The 18,702-nt window shown below is 47.1% G+C and overlaps 1 protein-coding gene across 1 annotated transcript in view; it reads left to right on the top strand.

Annotated features, from left to right (window-relative positions):
- USP19 (ubiquitin specific peptidase 19) overlaps positions 1 to 18,702 on the top strand; it is a gene marked incomplete in the record, with an annotated part of 203,680 nt that overhangs the window by 109,470 nt on the left and 75,508 nt on the right. The window contains 5 exon segments of the mRNA XM_078766316.1: positions 7,289 to 7,387; positions 7,512 to 7,649; positions 8,205 to 8,320; positions 8,467 to 8,604; positions 10,644 to 10,933. Coding sequence (XP_078622442.1) covers positions 7,289 to 7,387; positions 7,512 to 7,649; positions 8,205 to 8,320; positions 8,467 to 8,604; positions 10,644 to 10,933 — 781 coding nt within the window.

The raw sequence follows: 18,702 nt of genomic DNA, 5'->3' as shown, positions 1-18,702 counted from the left end.
GTGGCAGGTGGGATCACTGCTTGCTGGACATCGGCATGGTAGGCAGACCATGACACCCATTCATCTATGGATTGCTTCTCTAGAGCTGTCTTCACTGTCCTCAACCACCCATACTCTTCTTCCACGGCAGCTTTAGCAGCCAGGAGGTCGGGAGGCCTTGCAGGACGTTGTACAGCCGGTGCAGTGAAGTGCTTCGTCTTCATGGCAGCAGGTGGCACACTTGTGTGCACTGATGGCAGAGGTGCTACCGACTTGGCAGAAGAGATGTCTTGCCCAATCACCACTACACCACGGTCGAGTCCGCCATTCGTGTGTGATGGATGTTGCATTAGGGAGATACTTGTGCCATGAAAAGAATCCTTGGCTGTCGCAGAGCTGGGGTTATGGTCAATATTATCGACAGCCCCAGTAGTGAACAGTCCCTGGCGCAGCTTGGGTGGGCAAACAACTTCTTCCATGTTGAAGCGCTGGCAGACACCATTGGCAATGTCTGCTGTGAGCTGTAGGAATCTATCATATGACACACACATCCCTAGGCTGAACAGTTTGTCAATCAGACCTCTGCTCCTGGTCACAGCGTGAATCTTGAGGGACAAGTAGAGTGGGAGTGGGGTTTCTCTCTCGCGGCTGTGGCGCACTGAGGTTGACTCCACACTGCGTGCATGCTTTACACTGTTGAACACCAGTAGCTGCGATACTGTAAGAGCAGCAGTTGTGGTGATTGTGTTGGCCAACTGAGTCTGGTGCTTAATGTTCGCCCCATCGAGGATCATGTTCACCAGAGCAAGGAGGGATGGTGTCACAGAATCTTTCTGGCAGTCAGCTTGGAACGCACCGTCAAAGGTGAACCTGGTCTCAAACATTTCTCTACGTACTACATGTGCTGCTCTTACTAGGTGCATGGCATCACTGTCATGATCACAGGCCTTCTTCAGGGCAGGACCTATATCTTTCTCAAACAAGAGAAGTGTGTCTCGGCCCTGAGAGTGGGCTCTCAGATCAGGAAGCACAGAAAGAAGTCTGTCCTTCAGTATGGTTGTGTGTATTTGGTTACCGTGGCACCCAGCTGCTCCAGTCTCGTCTTGTAGAGGTTAGCCACATCTGAGAGTTTAAATACAGGCGCATTGTCCTCATCTGCATGCATGTCCTCCATGAATACCACCAGCTCAGCAAAGGCTATGCCATGTAGATGATCCGCATCCTCGTCCTTGAGTGCGGCTGGTCTGATTTTGTTGTATAATGCACGGAGACAGTTGCGATGGTATTTTGCCTCGATGGCAATCATGTCTCCTGCAGACAGCTTGGCCAGCAGTTCAATGTCCCCCAATTCAGTGGCACATCTCCGAACGTTCTTGTCAATTTCCTTTGTAGCTGCTCCATGCAAGTCTGCAGTGCCAGCTGGCTTATTGCAGAAGAAACAGATAGACTCGGTTGACTGTGGAAGCCTGTGGGCAGCTGCTGATCGTGTGTGCACGGTTGGAGTACCGGTACTAGATTGCTGTCCTGAAGCTGATTCTGCTCTGCTCTGCTGGTTGAACATTTTTTTGTTAAACTTTAAACGACATTTCTTGTGCCACTGAGCACTGTGTGTCCTCAAGGTAGCTTCTACGCCATCGCCATCATCCAGTCTGTTCACGTTGAGTTCCATTGGCATGTGCCGAAGTCCCTTGGACTGGAGGAGGTCTTCTGTCAATGATGCATAGCCACTACCACTCGGTTTCATGGTTGATCTTAGTGGGCACTGCAAAGGTTCATCTGTCTCTGCTTGGCAAAGAATACAAAGCTCCCAGTTAGTTCTTGGGGGTGGTCTTGATTGCTTGGACGTAGAGGGCTGGGCTGGGTCTATGAGGATATGACGCTTTGCCATAGTGACGATCAGGTCTGGGATGCTTGTATCTTGGCTTCGATCATCAGGCAGGGAATCCTGCAACACACAAGTACAACAATTGTGTTAGTACCAGCCACCACAGTTTACATTCATTGGCATCAATATTTGATATGTTGAGGTAATTGACATCTCCCTGTCCTCAGAGGTCAATGCTAGACATCTGTAAATAACTACCAACACTGTGGAATATGTAGACACTTTTATTGGAACACAAACGCATGGTTTGTACATCATAAACATGTTTACCATTAACGAATGAAGCCAAACATCAATATTTTGCTATTTTGAGGTCATTGACCTCTCACGGTCCTCAGAGGTCAAATCTGCCTTACCTCCCGATCTGAAAATGAAGCTTATGGCATGTACTAACACTGGTAGAACTTTCATGCTTTAATCATAATTTGCACAATTCTTATGATATGAGAGATTATCAGCTGTACTAAAGTGTGTCCACCCTCAGGAGAGCCAGGAAACAATATATCACCGTTCTCAAGACCGAACTCTCTTATCTGTCTCCCTCTTCCAAATCCTGGTGGCGTCTGGTCAAATCTGTTTCTGGTGTTTGTTCCCCGTCCATCCCCTCCCTCACCTCAAACGGCTTAACGGCTGACTCCGCACGTGAAAAAGCTGAATGCCTCAACTCTGTGTTTGCCTCTAAATCTTGTGTCCCAAACCCATCCCTCTCTGTACCCACCGTACCCAGTCGTACCCAGCTGCTCCTGGACTCTGTGCCCTTTCCTCCTGACAAGGTGGAAAAGTTTCTGTCAACCCTCAACTCTGATTCTGCAACTGGTCCTGACGGCATCAGCCCACGGGTCCTAAAATCATGTTCTTCCGCTCTTTCACTCCCTCTTTCTGTTCTCTTCACCCTCTCTTTTGCTCAAGGTCATCTGCCATCTGCTTGGAAATCAGCCAACATCACCGCTTTGCACAAAAAAGGTGCAAAAACAGATCCTAGCAACTACAGACCAATCAGCCTTCTCCCAATTATCAGCAAAGTCATGGAATCCATCATTGCTTCAGATATGAAATCTTTCCTCTTCTCCAATGGCTTGATCTCTGATCATCAATTTGGTTTCAGACCTGGTCACTCTACTCTGGACATGCTGCTTCTGCTTTCTCAACAATGGATGGAGGTCCTCAACGCCAAACAGGAAATTAGAGCTGTCTCCCTTGACATTTCACGTGCCTTCGATACGGTCTGGCACCCTGCTCTGCTCACCAAACTCTCCTCCTTTGGTATCCATGGAAATCTCCACGCATGGCTGGCGGACGTCCTCTCTGGTCGTAGTCAACGTGTGGCCCTGAATGGGTTTCTCTCATCTCCTCTTCCTGTTCAGGCTGGAGTTCCCCAAGGTAGTGTTCTGGGCCCTGTGCTTTTTCTGGTCTTCATCAATGATCTCTCTGACTCTCTTGAAAATCCTCTCTATCTCTTTGCTGACGACTCTACTCTCTGTCGCTCCATTCCTCATCCCTCAGATCGGCAATCTGCAGCCTCCTCACTCTCTGCAGACCTGGACAAAATCACAGACTGGGCAAACAAATGGAACATGTCTTTCAATCCTGATAAATGTCACACTCTTACGATGTCTCTCCGAAAAGACCGACTGGACAACCCTCCCATCCACTTTCTGAATAATCCTCTCCAAGAAGTTCTGTCACTCAAGCTTTTGGGTCTCACTATTTGCCATTATCTTTCCTGGGAAAACCACATTTCAAATCTGGCCTCCAAAGCCAGTCGCCGACTGGGCATCTTCCGTCGTGCGAAGTCCTTCCTTGGCACACCTGAGCTCCTCACCACATACAAGGCTTTCATCCGCAGCTCTATGGAATACTGCTCTCCCCTCTGGTCTGGTGCTCCTGCCTCACACCTAGCTCGTCTTCACGCTGTTGAAACCAAAGCGTTCAGAATCATTGGAATCTCCCGCGATGAAGCTAACTCCAAGGGCCTTTCACTCTCACCGCAGGCAGGTTGGTGGTCTTTCCGTCTTCTACCGACTCCTCTCTGGCCTTGCCCCCCCAGCTCTCTCTGAGCTCTGTCCCCCAAATATTCCTACAGTTCGCACAAGATCTGCCTGCAACCCTCTTATGGTTAAACTGCCAAAATCAAGACTTTCTGCTCACCTTCACTCCTTCATACCTCTTTTCTCCTGCCTCTGGAACAAACTCCCTCACTCTCTTCAATCCCACTCCACCCTCCAGGTCTTTAAAACAGCTGTTCACCACCATCTCTTATCCTCCCCCATCCAAAACCTTGATCTTTTCTACCCCTGCTAATTTCGGTCCCCTTGTGTTTTATACCTCTCCCCTCCCCCCCCCCCCCCCTTCCCACGCCTCCTCCCCCCAAGCCCTCTCCCTCCCACACTTCTCCCTGCTCTCAAATGTTGTGGTTGTGTGCTTCCCCTTCTCTCCCCATCTTGTCTTCCGCTCCCTCTTTTTGTATATTTTGTTTGTCTGGTTGATTTGTTTGTGAAATAAATGTTAGCTCTTTCACGAGCCTCGATTCAGTATAGACTGTTGGCCATAAAGATGGAATAAAATATTTTTGACATGATTCCACAGTTTCTTTGGTATTTGACAGTCTACGTGTAAACAAAAGGGTAATTGAGTGATTACATAACGTTTCCCCATTACACAGGTGATATGATAACATTGAAAAAATGTGTATTACGTTATAAATTTTTTTGTTAGGGACTATAAAAGCCCATGCATGTGATATTCTGGCCCTTTCCCTGATTCAACACTGTGTTAAACGAGGCTGGTTTTTTTTCGAGTTCCTTGTACCGTTTGCAAGAAAAATCGGTAGAGACGTTCCCTGGGCTATGCCTGGTCCAATGGAACCAGCAATACGCGAGAGAGTGGTAGCACTGCGGCAGGAGGGCTACAAACCGAGTGATATCGCAGATGTCATCGGGATATCACAGAGTACAGTCTGTAAGATCCTGAAACGTCAACGTGAGGCGGGGAATGTGCGGCCGCGGAAACCTCCTGGACATCCAAGATTAACCACGAGACGAGATGATCGCCAACTGTTGAATCTCTGCCGCAGAAACCGGAAAATGACGACGAGTCGTCTTCGTCGCTTGTGGAGGAGATATCATGGGATCCACGTTTCCCGGTCAACCGTTAATCAGAGATTGCTCCAACATGGTTACCGAGCACGACGGTTGACTAAATGTCCATGCCTGGCTGTTCGCCACAGAGTTGCTCGTCTTCGCTGGGCTAGGGAGCACAGAAGGCTTCATCCTGGACACTGGCGACATGTTGTCTTCACGGACGAGAGCCGCTACATCCTTGACCGTATAGATGGGAGACAACGAGTTCATCGATTACCTGGGGAGAACCTTCATGATGACTGCATCCACGAGACGACTCAAGGTGGTTGAGGCTCAGTGATGATATGGGCCGGCATCCATTATGGAGGGAAAACGCCACTGGTGGTTCCGGACGGAAACGTCAACGCCGTCGTGTACTGGGATATCTTGGAGTACCACTGCCTTCCACATGCAAGACGAGTGTATGGACACAATTTCCGACTGCAGGATGACAACGCTAGACCGCACAGGGCCGCTGCAGTAAGGGAATTCCTTGAGGCAGAGGGCGTGGAGCAGTTGCCATGGCCAGCTTGCTCGCCGGATATGAACCCCATAGAGCATGCATGGGATGCCCTAGGCCGAGCCATCAACGACAGAGATGTTATTCCTCAAACTTTGCATGAGTTGGCCGATGCTCTGAGGGAAGAATGGGATGCTCTGCCTGTTGACGTCGTCAACAAGCTCGTGGACAGCATGCCACGACGTCTGCATGCCCTGATTCGTGCCAGGGGTGGACATACCCGCTATTAGTGACTGAGTAACAACAAGGACTCTACTGTGATGCAAATTGATCCATGAAATCACCCCAAAAAATGTTATCTGGAAAACTGACAGAGATTAAAAAGAAATGTGTCATGATCCTTAATTTTCTGTCTATTGTCGTCATTGTCGTTTTACGCTCAAGACACCAACCGATTAGGACTGATAATTAATAAAAATCACTGTCAAATGTGCGTAAGAGACAGAATAATAAAGAAAAGTGGTTATATGCACCATAAATGCCAATGGTAATTTAGATTGAAATAATTATGCGATGAAAATTTGTTGAAAAAAAATATTCCATCTTTATGGCCAACAGTGTACAAAAAAAAAAAATAAGTATGTATACTGTACATAACGGAAGATGTGACGCAAATCATCGAGTATTGAGCTTTATTCATGTCAAACACTCCAAAATATTTAGCGGGCGTACTTTTGACTTGCCTGTTCAGTTATGGGGTTTTCCTGACGTCCAATAGTACTCGCATCATGTAAAACAACTAGGTCCATTTCAAAAAACGTCCTTATTCAGACAAACTGTCTGGAACGCTCTGTTCTCTGTCACACACCTTGCATCGTCAGATTGGTTCAGTGAAATCACAGCGGGGACTTCCTGGCAGCAGATGCAGTCCATTTTGCTCGCCATTGCAACACATCGCCCACATGTATATCAGTCGGTGTTCTCAGTTTTTGTACCTGCCTCAAGGCTTTTATCGCTTGATTGCAAACTGTCATCACTAAAGTCATGAATAACTTTCCTCTTGCGTTGAAATTAATACAGTCATACCCCACTAATTGCAAGTTTGGTCTCCAAAAACTAAAAATAACAGGATAAACCGTGCTGGATAACTCTGGTTTCTCTGTCAGTGGTTCAAAGCTTAGGACTGATGACATCATCAGACGGGGAGTCGTGCTGATTGGTTAGAGCTCGGTCATTTACAAGAGAAATTCCTCATACTTTTCTTGAAATATTTACTTTATAAAGTTGTTTCCCCGGCACAAAAAAAAGATTCCTGATGTACTACGACGTAGACACAAGATAATATGCCCGGAGTGTTCCTTCAAAAGTTTAAGAAATATCGTCGATGGAACATCTACGGGTTTGCATAATCTCTGAGGCCGAGCACATATCCAGGATAGCCTATAAAGGCAGACACCACCTCGCTATTGTCTTCCATGACGGGTGCATTTCTGACATGTCCACAGTGCGGTGGAATACATCATTTACCGTGGCTTCATGTGGCCAATGTAAAGCCCCAACGAATATTGACCTCTTCAACTAGGAAGTGCATGATTATGGCTTTTTGTATACTATGGACAGGTTGGTGGCATCTTGGGTCTTCAGAGTTTCTCGTGTTGTCTTGCCACTCACCATTCCTCCCCCTCCTCTTTCCTGCCCCTCATCCTGGTGCCTTATTCACAAGGAATCAGATTACTCTAGCCTTTTAAAGCACTCATACTTTAACATAGATTTAGTAAACTAGATGATTGATCGATGAAATTGTCATCCTTGTTTTAATCTACGTGCTCATAATTGTGTGTGTAGATAACGGTGAATGTAGGGAAACGTGCATATGCTGTGGAAGTGACAGATTTTGTGGCACAGAAGATGCATGTTCAGCCAGACAGCCTGCGTCTTGTGGAGGTATCACATGATTCTCCCACCTCCCCGTCTCCACCATCTGTGGCTGCATGTTACATTGTACATAATTTGCTTGCTTGTCAGGTTGTGCTGCATGAAGCTGAACATGATTCCACAACTCCACCAGGTGAACCAGGGCGCCTTGCTCCGGGTGTTTAAACCCATGCAGCCCCTCGAAAACCTTACTTCTGGAGAGCTGCTCTGCTTCGAGGTGTTGTCAGAGCGCCAGGCAGCCACACGGGTGCATGTTTTCTCCATCTCTCAGGTTTGATGATTGCAACTTCTCTGTGTACAGTTGGACCCCGACATTCACGGTGCCAACATTCGCGGACCCCGCGTTTTCACTGTTGATAAAATGTGACCTGCTTCTACATTCGCGGCCCTGCGCCCCGCGTATTCAGTTTTTCACGAGCGAAAAAAAACAAAAAAAAAACCCTCCCACCAGCAGCGCATGTGACGCATCTAAAAGCATTTTCCACAGCCCACCATAAAACTACTTCCAGCCATGCATAAACCATTTCCCACCAGCTGTGCACATAATAGTTCTAAAAGCGTATTCCACACACACGTGAAGCCGTGCAACCACGTGATTCAACATTCTTTTTGCGAGCGTATCCGTGTCTTTTCTGGCCTACTTCAAATGTTTCCTTTGGTTTCAGACATGTTGCTGTGGTGACTGGTGGGAGTTGTGTAATTGTTTGCCAGCAGCTGGGGGAGGATTTCATTAATGTATGAAATGTAATTTTATTTTTCCAATTCAATTTTAATGTGTCAGTAGTTATTAAATGTCCTACGCATGGTTTCTGGTTTCTTCTTGCAGCGGTTGATCGTTCCCAATACGCCAGTTACTCGCTGTGCCGCATGTCACATGACCCAACCCTCTGAGGGACGTCTGCGCCGATGTACCAAGTGCTACCGCGTTGCATACTGTAACATGTACGAAGCTACCATTGCACTTTCTCACCTTCGCAACGTGACTACTCATTTTTTTTTCCCTATGCACCCCGCCTCTCCTATGCCATGGGCATGGTGGAGGCCTTGTGGGTTTGTGTGGGAGCATGACCTGCTTGTGTTGCCTGCAGGTCGTGTCAAAAGAGCAACTGGTCAGAGCATCGCATAGTGTGCCACCCAGAGCCCGTCGGCTCTCCCTTTCTGCTGAGCTTTCGAGCTGTTTCGCTCACCTATCAACAACTCGCTCAAGCTGCTGCTAACGCTGCCAGGTGCTGTTATGGAAGAGAAGGGCTCACAAATTTAGGGAAGGAGGAGGTGGGGGTTGGGGGGGCGGGGGTGTTGGGGGGAGGGAGAGAAGTATCCACGAGGTTTAATTGTGAACCCGAAAGATGACATGGACTGTAAACTGTTGTATGTTGGGAAATTGTCTTGCTTAGTATTGAGCATCACAGCTTGAATACATAGGCAGGATACAGATGATGTGAAAATCCAGATGACATAGTCGTGGCCAAAAATATTGGCACCCTTGCACTTTTTTCAAATAACTCACAATTTTCTCGAAAAATAAGTTGAAATTGGCAAAAGTATTTGGTCTCCACAATTCTTGATTTCACTATTAATATTACAGAACCTTTGTTTTTGATTCAGAGCTTAATATATCCTTTTAAATCAGAAAATAAAAAGAAATGGTATTGACAAAATTATTGACACCCGAGACTTAATATTTGGTAGCACAGACTTTGGACAAAATAACTGCAGTCAAGTGCTTCCTATGGCCATGACTCAGCTTCCTTCACCAATCTACTGGCAGTTTGGCCCACTCTTCTTGTGCAAACTGCTCCAGTTCTCCCAGATTTGAAGGTGCCTTCTCCCAACTGCTGTTTTCAGATCTCCCCACAGATGTTGAATGGGATTTAGATCTGGACACATTGCTGGCCACTTCAGAACAGTCTAGCGTTTTGTCTTGAACCATTCCTGGGTGTTTTTTGAAGTGTGTTTGGGGTCATTGTCCTGCTGCTATGACCTTCGACAGAGACCCAACTTTCTGACACTGGGTTTAACATTGCGCTCCAAAATGCCTTGGTAATCTCCTAATTTCATGATGCCATGCACACATTCCAGGCACCCAGTGCCAGAGGCAGCACAGCAACCCCAAAACATCATTGAACCTCTTCCATGTTTGACTGTAGGGAAGGTGTTCTTTTCTTTGAAGGTTTCATTTTGTTTTCTGTAAACATAAGAGATGATGTGCTTTACCAAAAAGCTCTAATTTGGTCTAATCTGTCCACAGGACATTCTCCTGGAAGGATTTTGGCTTGTTCAGTTGTGTTTTGGCAAACTCCAGTAGGGCTTTCTTATGTCTCTCTCTCTCAGCAGTGGGGTCCTCCTGGGTCTCCTTCCATAGAACCTCCTTTCATTGAGTTGGCGACGGATGGTGAGAGTTGAAACTGTCGTACCTTGTGTCTGAAGGTCAGCTTGAATCTGTTTGGCAGTTGATCGAGGTGCTTTCTCCACCATTTGAACAATCCTTGGCTGCAAACTTCGATCGAGTTTTCTCTTGCCGCCACGGCCAGGGAGGTTGGCTACAGTACCATGGGCCTTAAAATTCCTGATACCATTGCGTACGGTGGACACAGGAACATCAAGGTCTCTGGAGATGGACTTGTAGCCTTGAGATTGTCCATGCCTGGCTACTATCTTGTGTCTGACCTCCTCAGACAATTCTCTGGTTTTTCTTTCTTTTCTCCATGCTCATTGTGGTACACACAGTGACACAAAATAGCAGAACGACTCCTTTTCTCTATTCAAACTGGTTGAATGAGTGATTTTTATATTGCAGGCACCTGCAACTCATCACAGGTGAGTTCAATTCCAAAGTGAAGGAGAATCACCTGCTTGAAATCTAATTATTTCTAATAACTTCTAGAAGGTGCCAATAATGTTGTCCGGGCCATTTTAGTATTTCTGTGTGGAATAAGCTAAGATTTAGTAGTTTTTTCAGCTTTTTTTGTTTTGTTCCACTGCAAACCAAAGATACATGTGGATACCAAAATATTTTTTAATTTCAACAATGTTCTGGAAGAAATGGTGCATTATTTGAAAAAAGTGCAAGGGTGCCAATATTTTTGGCCACGACAGTATGCACATTTAAAAAGGATTCATTTTTAATGATTTATTTCATTTAGAATGTGTCTTGTCAGAGAATTATTTATTTAATTTCTGAATAAATTTAACATTGAGGATTTTCAATGAATAAATGCAGTTGTCACTGATTTATATTTTATATTCCCCTCCCTGTGCTCGTCAGACACTTTGTCAAAGTCACCTCACCTCTGGAAACTCCGACACCCAGTGTGATAACGGCAAATGAAGCCCAAGATGTCAGAGATTCTCCACAGCTTGCCAGTCTTAAAGTGGGCCCGAAGGAGTTTGACAGTGCATCCTGTGATAGACAACTTGGGGCGAACCATGACAAGCTGACGCCTGACTCGTGTGAGGAAACTGACGTTGGTGGATTGAGGCCTGAGACGGCTTTATCTTTGCCTTTCAACCTCTACCTAAAAAATGAGGGGAAGGAGGTTGAACTCGGTACTGAAGGTGAGTTTTGTGTGCGATTCTTTATTAATTTGTGAGGGGGAGAGGAAGGGGAGGATGGGGAGGAGTAAGAGGGGGGCGGGGTGAACTTTTACAAACCTTGCCAAATAATGCTGCCATGTTTATTGCACTAAACTCCTTTGTGTAGTGAATAAAACGGATATAAAGCATCACTTGCACATTGAGATACTGTAATTTGCAAATGCAAATGAGGTTAGTCTGCTGGTTGCATCTCTACCACCACAAGTATTGGATTACAGCTCGGCTCTGGTGCGGCATTTCCGTAACACACTAATGGTGGCCATAGTAATACAAGCCATTTGGTCGGCGTGTGTTTCTATTAAAGGTGGTGTGAAATCCACACTTGATTGCTTCCACTCTCTTAGATGATAAAACAAGAAATGGAACCCCCAGTGGAGTGAATGTGCATTTTAATTTGCACAATGGTTTTTCATGTGCAGTTAGAAGCGATTCTAAGTTATCGATCATTGTTTATCATGATCCATGAGAGAGTGTTTCAGGCTCACTGATTCACAAACCTCATTTTGGATTCAACGCACCACCACCCCCCAAATCTTCAACTGTGTTTAAAACTACATTGGGTAAATATTTATGGGTTTGCATCTACAACAGTGGTGTCGAAAATGCGCTCATTTTGGGTTAACGATTGCCCTCCCTTACTTGTGTATTTCACACACAAAGATGCATTCAAATGACATATGATGTCATGCAGGTGATGAAATGAATCAATATTATTGTACACGGATGCATGTTTTGAGTTTTGTTGCGAATGTTTCAGTTCTGATTCATCTTGTTAAGATGGAAACAGTTGCATAGACTAGATTAATCGGACCATCAAGTAGAGATCCGTGCAACGAATGCAGTCATAACAGGATTCGGTGCTCGGTGTTTAAACAACACATTCACATTCATGGGGGTGAGGGTAGGTGGTTGGAATGGAATAGAGTGTTGGTTGGGTGGGAGTGGATGAGGATTCAAATTATTATTTTCTCTCTTCAAAACTTTTGGAGCCAAGAACTACTTGTATTCCCCACAGCATCAGGAAACTGTCTCGCCGATAGGAAATGTATAACCTTGGTACATAATAAAGAACCAACCTTAGCTGGCACAGGGACAATCCTTTCATGGTCAAAGGGAAATATTTTGACTCCCAGTGGGTGCTGTGGTTTTTCGCAACGTTGCTCAGCCCAAAATTTAATTGGTGATCTCGGTAATTGCCAGCAACAATCATATATATTGTTGCGGATTCCTCGAAGCCCGTCCCCGTTACAAAGGGGAGATTAAACCCCTTTTTCCCCCTTGGGACTTCGGGTCCGCGAGACCGAGTCGCCACTTCCGGGGAAACGTGGAAAAGGGTTTCGGGACAAATTCACACGTACCTTTGGTACCCACGCCGCAACGGAAGCGGGGATCGAGCCTCGCACGAGCCACGCTTAATCGAGTACGCCCGAGCGGAATGCGTATCACGTGACTCGTGCTGTTACTTCTCTATTGGAACCCAATTAGAGCGGTTTTATTCGTACCATGCGAAGCCAATGATGGAAAAGACAGGACGGTCAAATCAGAAGAAAGAACAGGATTTATTTACACTATGTACAAGGATTGGTAGAAGGAAAGGGACACAGGGCAGAGCTTAGTCAGTCTTCACTAATACCCAGACAATGGGCCCACTCACATACACAGGGAGATGGAGGAAGGATGTTCGCGTGCCATACCATACGCACCTGCTTCGGTCGCTCCGGGACAGCTCACCCGGCGTGGCCCTCTGGCGGTCACGGCACGTATCCCGGCGAAGGCAGGCAGGAGGAAAATCGCGCGTATGTGGCCCAGCGCGGGTCGTTCTTTGCAGCGCGCGATTAATACTGCGCAGAGCACGGGGAACAGGGCAAAGTTCGTGTACAACTAGGCAATTCAATTCGTTCTGCCTTCTCGTGCCGTTCGTTCTCTCGATCTCATACGTACTGATCTGCCACGTTCTCAATCCTCCTCCGGTGCTCAACTGAACTCTCACCTCCGAACTGCACTCAGAACTCTCTGCGGTATTCTACTGACGCGTGTTCTCAACTCATCTGAGGCGGGGGGCTCTGAGCAGGGTTATATGGCCCCGCCCCAGAGTCTCACTCGAATGTTCCAAACCCTGCCTCTGCCGCAGTGGTAAGCCACTCCCCTCGAGCCCTGATTGGTGGCTCATGCTTACCAATAACTCCTGCCCCCGCCTTGCTTCGGCCTCTGTCGACTTGTTCAGGCCTGCCGCGTGGTATGTCAGCGCTAAACCAAAACCAAAGCGCCAAAAGAACACCTAATCTCACTAGCCTACTCAACGCAAAACTAAACACAGGAAAGGGCTATTCTTACATTTACTAAGAAATAACTGAACAATCGCGAGGCTGCATGTTGTGGTGTAACTAACTGAGAGGGGAAATGAACCTTTATTTCAAAACCGCAACACTACACCCCTCCCTTGTCAGACTCGTCCCCGAGTCGAAACCACCAATGGAACGACCAGTAGAGAGTGACATGCAAAATTAACCTTACTTTTAAATGTGACACATAGGTGTGGTTCCCCCTACCATTTACTCTGACCCATGTGTGTAACAGTTTTAGCACTAAATATGTCCCTCCTATTGCGTTGAACAGCTTCATAATAGTTTCACGCCCACAACTACCCGTGTATTTCCAGAATTTTCAAACTAAACACATAGCTGGTGGGCAGCATTCTTATATTTACAAGCATGTATCTATCTATAATTCCAGTAATCTCTGTGTGTGTGTGTGTGTGTGTGTGTGTGTGTGTGTGTGTGTGTGTGTGTGTGTGTGTGTGTGTGTGTGTGTGTGTGTATGTGTGTATGTCTGTGTGTTTGTCTGTGACCGCTGTTTCTCGACAACCACGGGTCCGATATACTTGAAACTTGCCAGGTATATTGCTGGGGACCCGAGGATGTGCCTTTTCAAGGTTTGAAATTAATCGGACAAGTAGTTACCGAGCTATGGCGATTTAGCCGTTCGCCGTTCGCTTTGGCGTTGCGAATGGACCAAACCATTTCATGTAAATAGAGGGGGGGGGATTGTCACCGTACTCGCAAGCCGTTCGCTTTGGCTTTGCGAATGGACCAAACCATTTCATGTAAATAGAGGGGGGGGATATAATTTTAGATATATATATAGTACGGGCATGCCCTAGTATTTACAATTCTATGACCTGTTCTTTTTGGAAGAGAAGATTGGAGGGGAGAGAAAACACAGCAAAAACACACTAAAAAATGGGACACTTGCTGCTTGCTGCTTGCTTCTTGCATCTTGCTTCTTGCTTCTTCTGTGTGCATATATCAAACCGGCTGGCCCCCGGACAGGCATACAGGCCATTTTAAACTTCAGGGCCATCTAAACTTGCACATCTTCTTATGCCTAGCACACAACAATAAAATGCACAAAAATGCTTTTATTTGGCCAGCAGGGCCGTTCTCACATGGTCCGACTGCGTGGCTTTAATGCCACTCAAACAAGTGGTCTGAAGGCAAGATGAATTTGCAGCAAAATGCTGCACAGCAGAGGTGCAAGGCCACAAGGCTTGTGGTCCATAAGTGTGAGTGTAACAAGGTGCAGCAAAGTGCTGCACAGGTCGGCTGCACAGGTGCAACAAAGGTGCAGCAAAATGATATGGCAGCAAGGTGCTGCACAGGTTGGCTGCACTGATGTAGCAAGGTGCAGAAGGGATGCTGCACAGGTCGATGGTGCTGCACAGTTCGGCCTCCAAAATAGTCCTGGGGCGGGGGGAGAGACGAGGCACAACAAGCAAAGCGGAAAGCACACAGTGGCACATACAGTCACGTGAAAAAGTAAGTACACCCCATGTAAAGTTTTGACTTTTTCAACATATTTCAACATACAGCTATTTGATCTTCATTTCAACAATATTGACAGATTAAGGTGTTTTAATATAACAAATATCATGAAACATTTACATTTTGTAGTCCATTGTATAATTTAAATAAACATCAATGCAAATTTCGTATGTGGAAAAAGTAAGTACACCCCTACATTTATCACTACTTCAAATACCTAAAATTAGAATCAGGTGCACCAGCTCAGGTGCAAATGATTAGAACATCGTTAGAGGGGATCTTGGAGGAACCTGTCTTATTTAAACCTCAGACATTTAGTTTGGTTTGCTCTTTGTTGTTGAATTGTGTGGCGTCACCATGCCTAGATCAAAAGAGCTCTCTGAGGCCTTCAGAAAGAAGGTTATAGATGCCTACGAGTCTGCGAAGGGATTTAAAAAGATCTCCAAACAATTTGAAATCAATCATTCGACTGTCCGGAAGATCATCTACAAGTGGAGAAGATTCCAAACAACTGCCAACTTGTTCAGGCCAGGCCGCCCCATCAAGTTCAGCCCGAGAGCAGACCGCAAGATGCTGAAAGAAGTCTCTAAGAACCCCAGAATATCATCACGGGACCTACAGGTAGCTCTTGCCACTGTTGATGTCAAAGTGCACGAGTCTACCATTAGAAAGAGGCTGCACAAATTTGATCTACATGGGAGGTGTGCTTGGAGGAAACCTTTGCTGTCTAGAAAGAACATCAGGGCAAGACTAAAGTTTGCCAATGAACACCAAGGCAAAGACCAGCACTTCTGGAGCAATGTGCTCTGGACAGATGAGTCAAAGGTAGAGCTATTTGGCCACAGTACCAGAAGACATGTTTGGCGAAAACCAAAGACCGCATTTGACTACAAGAACCTGATACCAACTGTAAAGCATGGTGGTGGAAATATTATGGTTTGGGGCAGCTTTGCTGCATCAGGGCCTGGGCAGCTCACCATCATATAATCCACTATGAATTCTTCATTGTACCAGAGGGTGCTTGAGGATAATGTGAGGCCATCTGTCGGAGAAGTTGAAGCTCAACCGAAGCTGGACCTTGCAACATGACAATGACCCTAAACATACCAGTAAATCCACCAAGGAATGGCTGAAAAGAAAGAAATGGAGGGTTTTGGAATGGCCAAGTCAAAGCCCGGATCTAAATCCCATCAATATGTTGTGGGGGGATTTGAAACGAGCTGTGCATGCAAGATACCCCTCAAACATCGCACAGCTGAAAGAATTCTGCATGGAGGAATGGGCAAAAATTTCTCCCAGTCGATGTCAGAGACTGGTAGACAGTTATAAGAAACGCCTACTTGAGGTTGTTTCTGCCAAAGGGGGCAATACCACCTATTAGAGCCAAGGGTGTACTTACTTTTTCCACATGCGAAATTTGCATTTATGTTTATTTAAATTATACAATGGACAACAAAATGTAAATGTTTCATGATGTTTGTTATATTATATCACCTTCATCTATCAATATTGTTGAAATGAAGATCAAATAGCTGTATGTTGAAATATGTTGAAAAAGTTAAAACTTTACATGGGGTGTACTTACTTTTTCACGTGACTGTAGAAAACAAGGTAACGCGGCGCGAGGAACGCGGAATAGCGAGCAGAGCAGGCTCGTCCCGAACCGTCCGTACCCCCCACCGTCGGCTACAGTACCCTAGCCCCCCTTGTATTCACAATCCGTCTCTACGTCTTGTCTCCCATATCCCCCTCTACCTCCAAATTCATCTTCCAATCCCTCCCAGGAAGGAAGGGATGGAACAAACACAATGTCTCATCACGTCATGATGCGTCTTACGTCCAAACAGTTCACAGAGCCTCGGTGTGGAGCTCCCTTCCTTGGTGAATGGCTGTGGATGGTGCGAAGGGATTTCTCATCCTAACTACTCTAGTAAGGTTAACTCATTTACACTACCCGGCGTCGTACCCTGCCAATCGGCCTCTTTAAACTATGTGGTTCTAAGAACCCGAATTCCCATTGCCCACCCTGTGGTGTCCTCCGAATTTGGGTCTCACCCCCACAGATTTTCTTACTGTGCCCTTGCACAATTTCGGGGCTGGGTCGTGTGGCCCTACCAGCAGGTATACCTACCTGCGCACCTCCGCCACTGAAGCCGCCACCCGAGCTTGCCTGCTCCTCGCAACTACACTAACTGGGGAAGGCCCTCCCTGGCACTTACCCCCTCAATGCCCACCTTGGCATCGGGCAACCCGGGTCCTCTCCTAGGATCCTCGGGCCCCACTCCACAACTACCCGAACCGGCTCCCAGAGCCTACCTACGGCCTCACCTGGCCGACAAACTACCAGTGGCAGAGTGCCCCAATAACCATACGTACTAAGTAAGCCACACGCCCAGCCATTCCACAGACTACTGCACCCAACAAAACACTTCGTTCTACTACCCGCACCACAGGTGTCAATATCCATGCAAATTTACCTGAGCCCTCTACCTGGCTTTACACTACCCACCCCGGGCTTCCGTGAATGGGTTCCACCTCCCCCCATTCACTCCTTCGCACCATGCATTCCACACCTTTCATTCCACACCTTTCATTCCACACCTTTTATCTCGCACACCAATTATTTGTACTCACCACTACTTTCACACACCAAATATCTTGCACACCTTTTGTGCTCACACACCTCCAACACAATTCCATTTATCTCAACACAATTCCTCACACACACAGCATCATCTAGCTGACTACTTCCCCTAATACTCATGCTTCCACGTCGTCCCTTTACACTATCCACTCCCTTTCTTTAACAACCATCTAAGCTACCTACGTCCCCTTTATAGGTACAGCTGCAGGTGTCACTACTTAAATCTCAGTCCCTAAGGTCCCTAACATTATCCTAGCCCTACCTCGGCTAGCTTCGGTGCCCCATGGAGGCAACCATTGCTGGCACCCCCATGTACCTATCACTGCCATCCCCCTAAACTAATGCTCATGGGCCCTGTTTGTGTGAGGAATGGTTACACTACCATTCCCCCACGTGGGGTACACTACTCTCATCAGTCCGCTACACTTGAGCCTCTTCGTGTGGAAATACGTTGTCATGGCTTGGCCTCGAAGGGCCGAGCGATCCATGCGGGTGGTTGGTCTCCTGTATGGGGTGTCTGTCTGGCATTTTCGATCCAAAGGGGGAGGTATGGATGGGCCGAGGTGCAGGGCTCCATCCCTGTGTGGCGCTTCGCGGTCCCACGGACGGTGACCCAACCGGCCACGGCCGGAGCACCGCACCTGATAGGGTGCGCGGCTCAGAAATCTCCTACCTCCCCTTGAACCTCGCCGATCGCCTTTGCCGCCACGGCACGGCACCAACAATACCGTGCGGGTGCCGGCACGAATCGTGCACGCCTGTCCTTGTGAGACCATCGCAGCACCGATTCCCTCCAGTCCCCATGGCGCACCATTCATCGGGGGCTCGCGTACTCTGTTTGTCCCACTAAGCACTACCCCGGTCGGCGTCGATACCTGAGCCGCATCATTACAGCTCGCTACCCACTCCCTACTCGCACACCCCGGCGCACACACGCCTTTCACACACTCCATACTCGCACACCCCAGCGCACACGCCTTTCACACACTCCGTACCCGTCGCACCCCTCACAATGGGACCCCCACGAATGCCCGGGTCTATCCCGACCCCCAAACTCGTCGAGGCTCCGATCACACCAAACACATTTCCGAAATCATCGCAACTCACCTTGGGGCTCCCCTTCCCCCGCTTCTCTTCCAGCACCTGTAAACTTTTCATTTGGTCTTTAAGCATTTCATCGCGGTGCGATCACCAACCTTGCACATATTCCATCACTTCCTCCCGTAATTCATTCCCTGTCTCACTTCGTTTGTTTTCAATGTTAC

This window comes from Myxine glutinosa, chromosome 12 (genome assembly GCF_964187855.1).
Source record: "Myxine glutinosa chromosome 12, kmMyxGlut1.1, whole genome shotgun sequence".
Taxonomy (NCBI): Eukaryota; Metazoa; Chordata; class Myxini; order Myxiniformes; family Myxinidae; genus Myxine; species Myxine glutinosa.
Note: the sequence above shows the minus strand (reverse complement) of the source record. Positions and strands in the feature narration are given on the sequence as shown.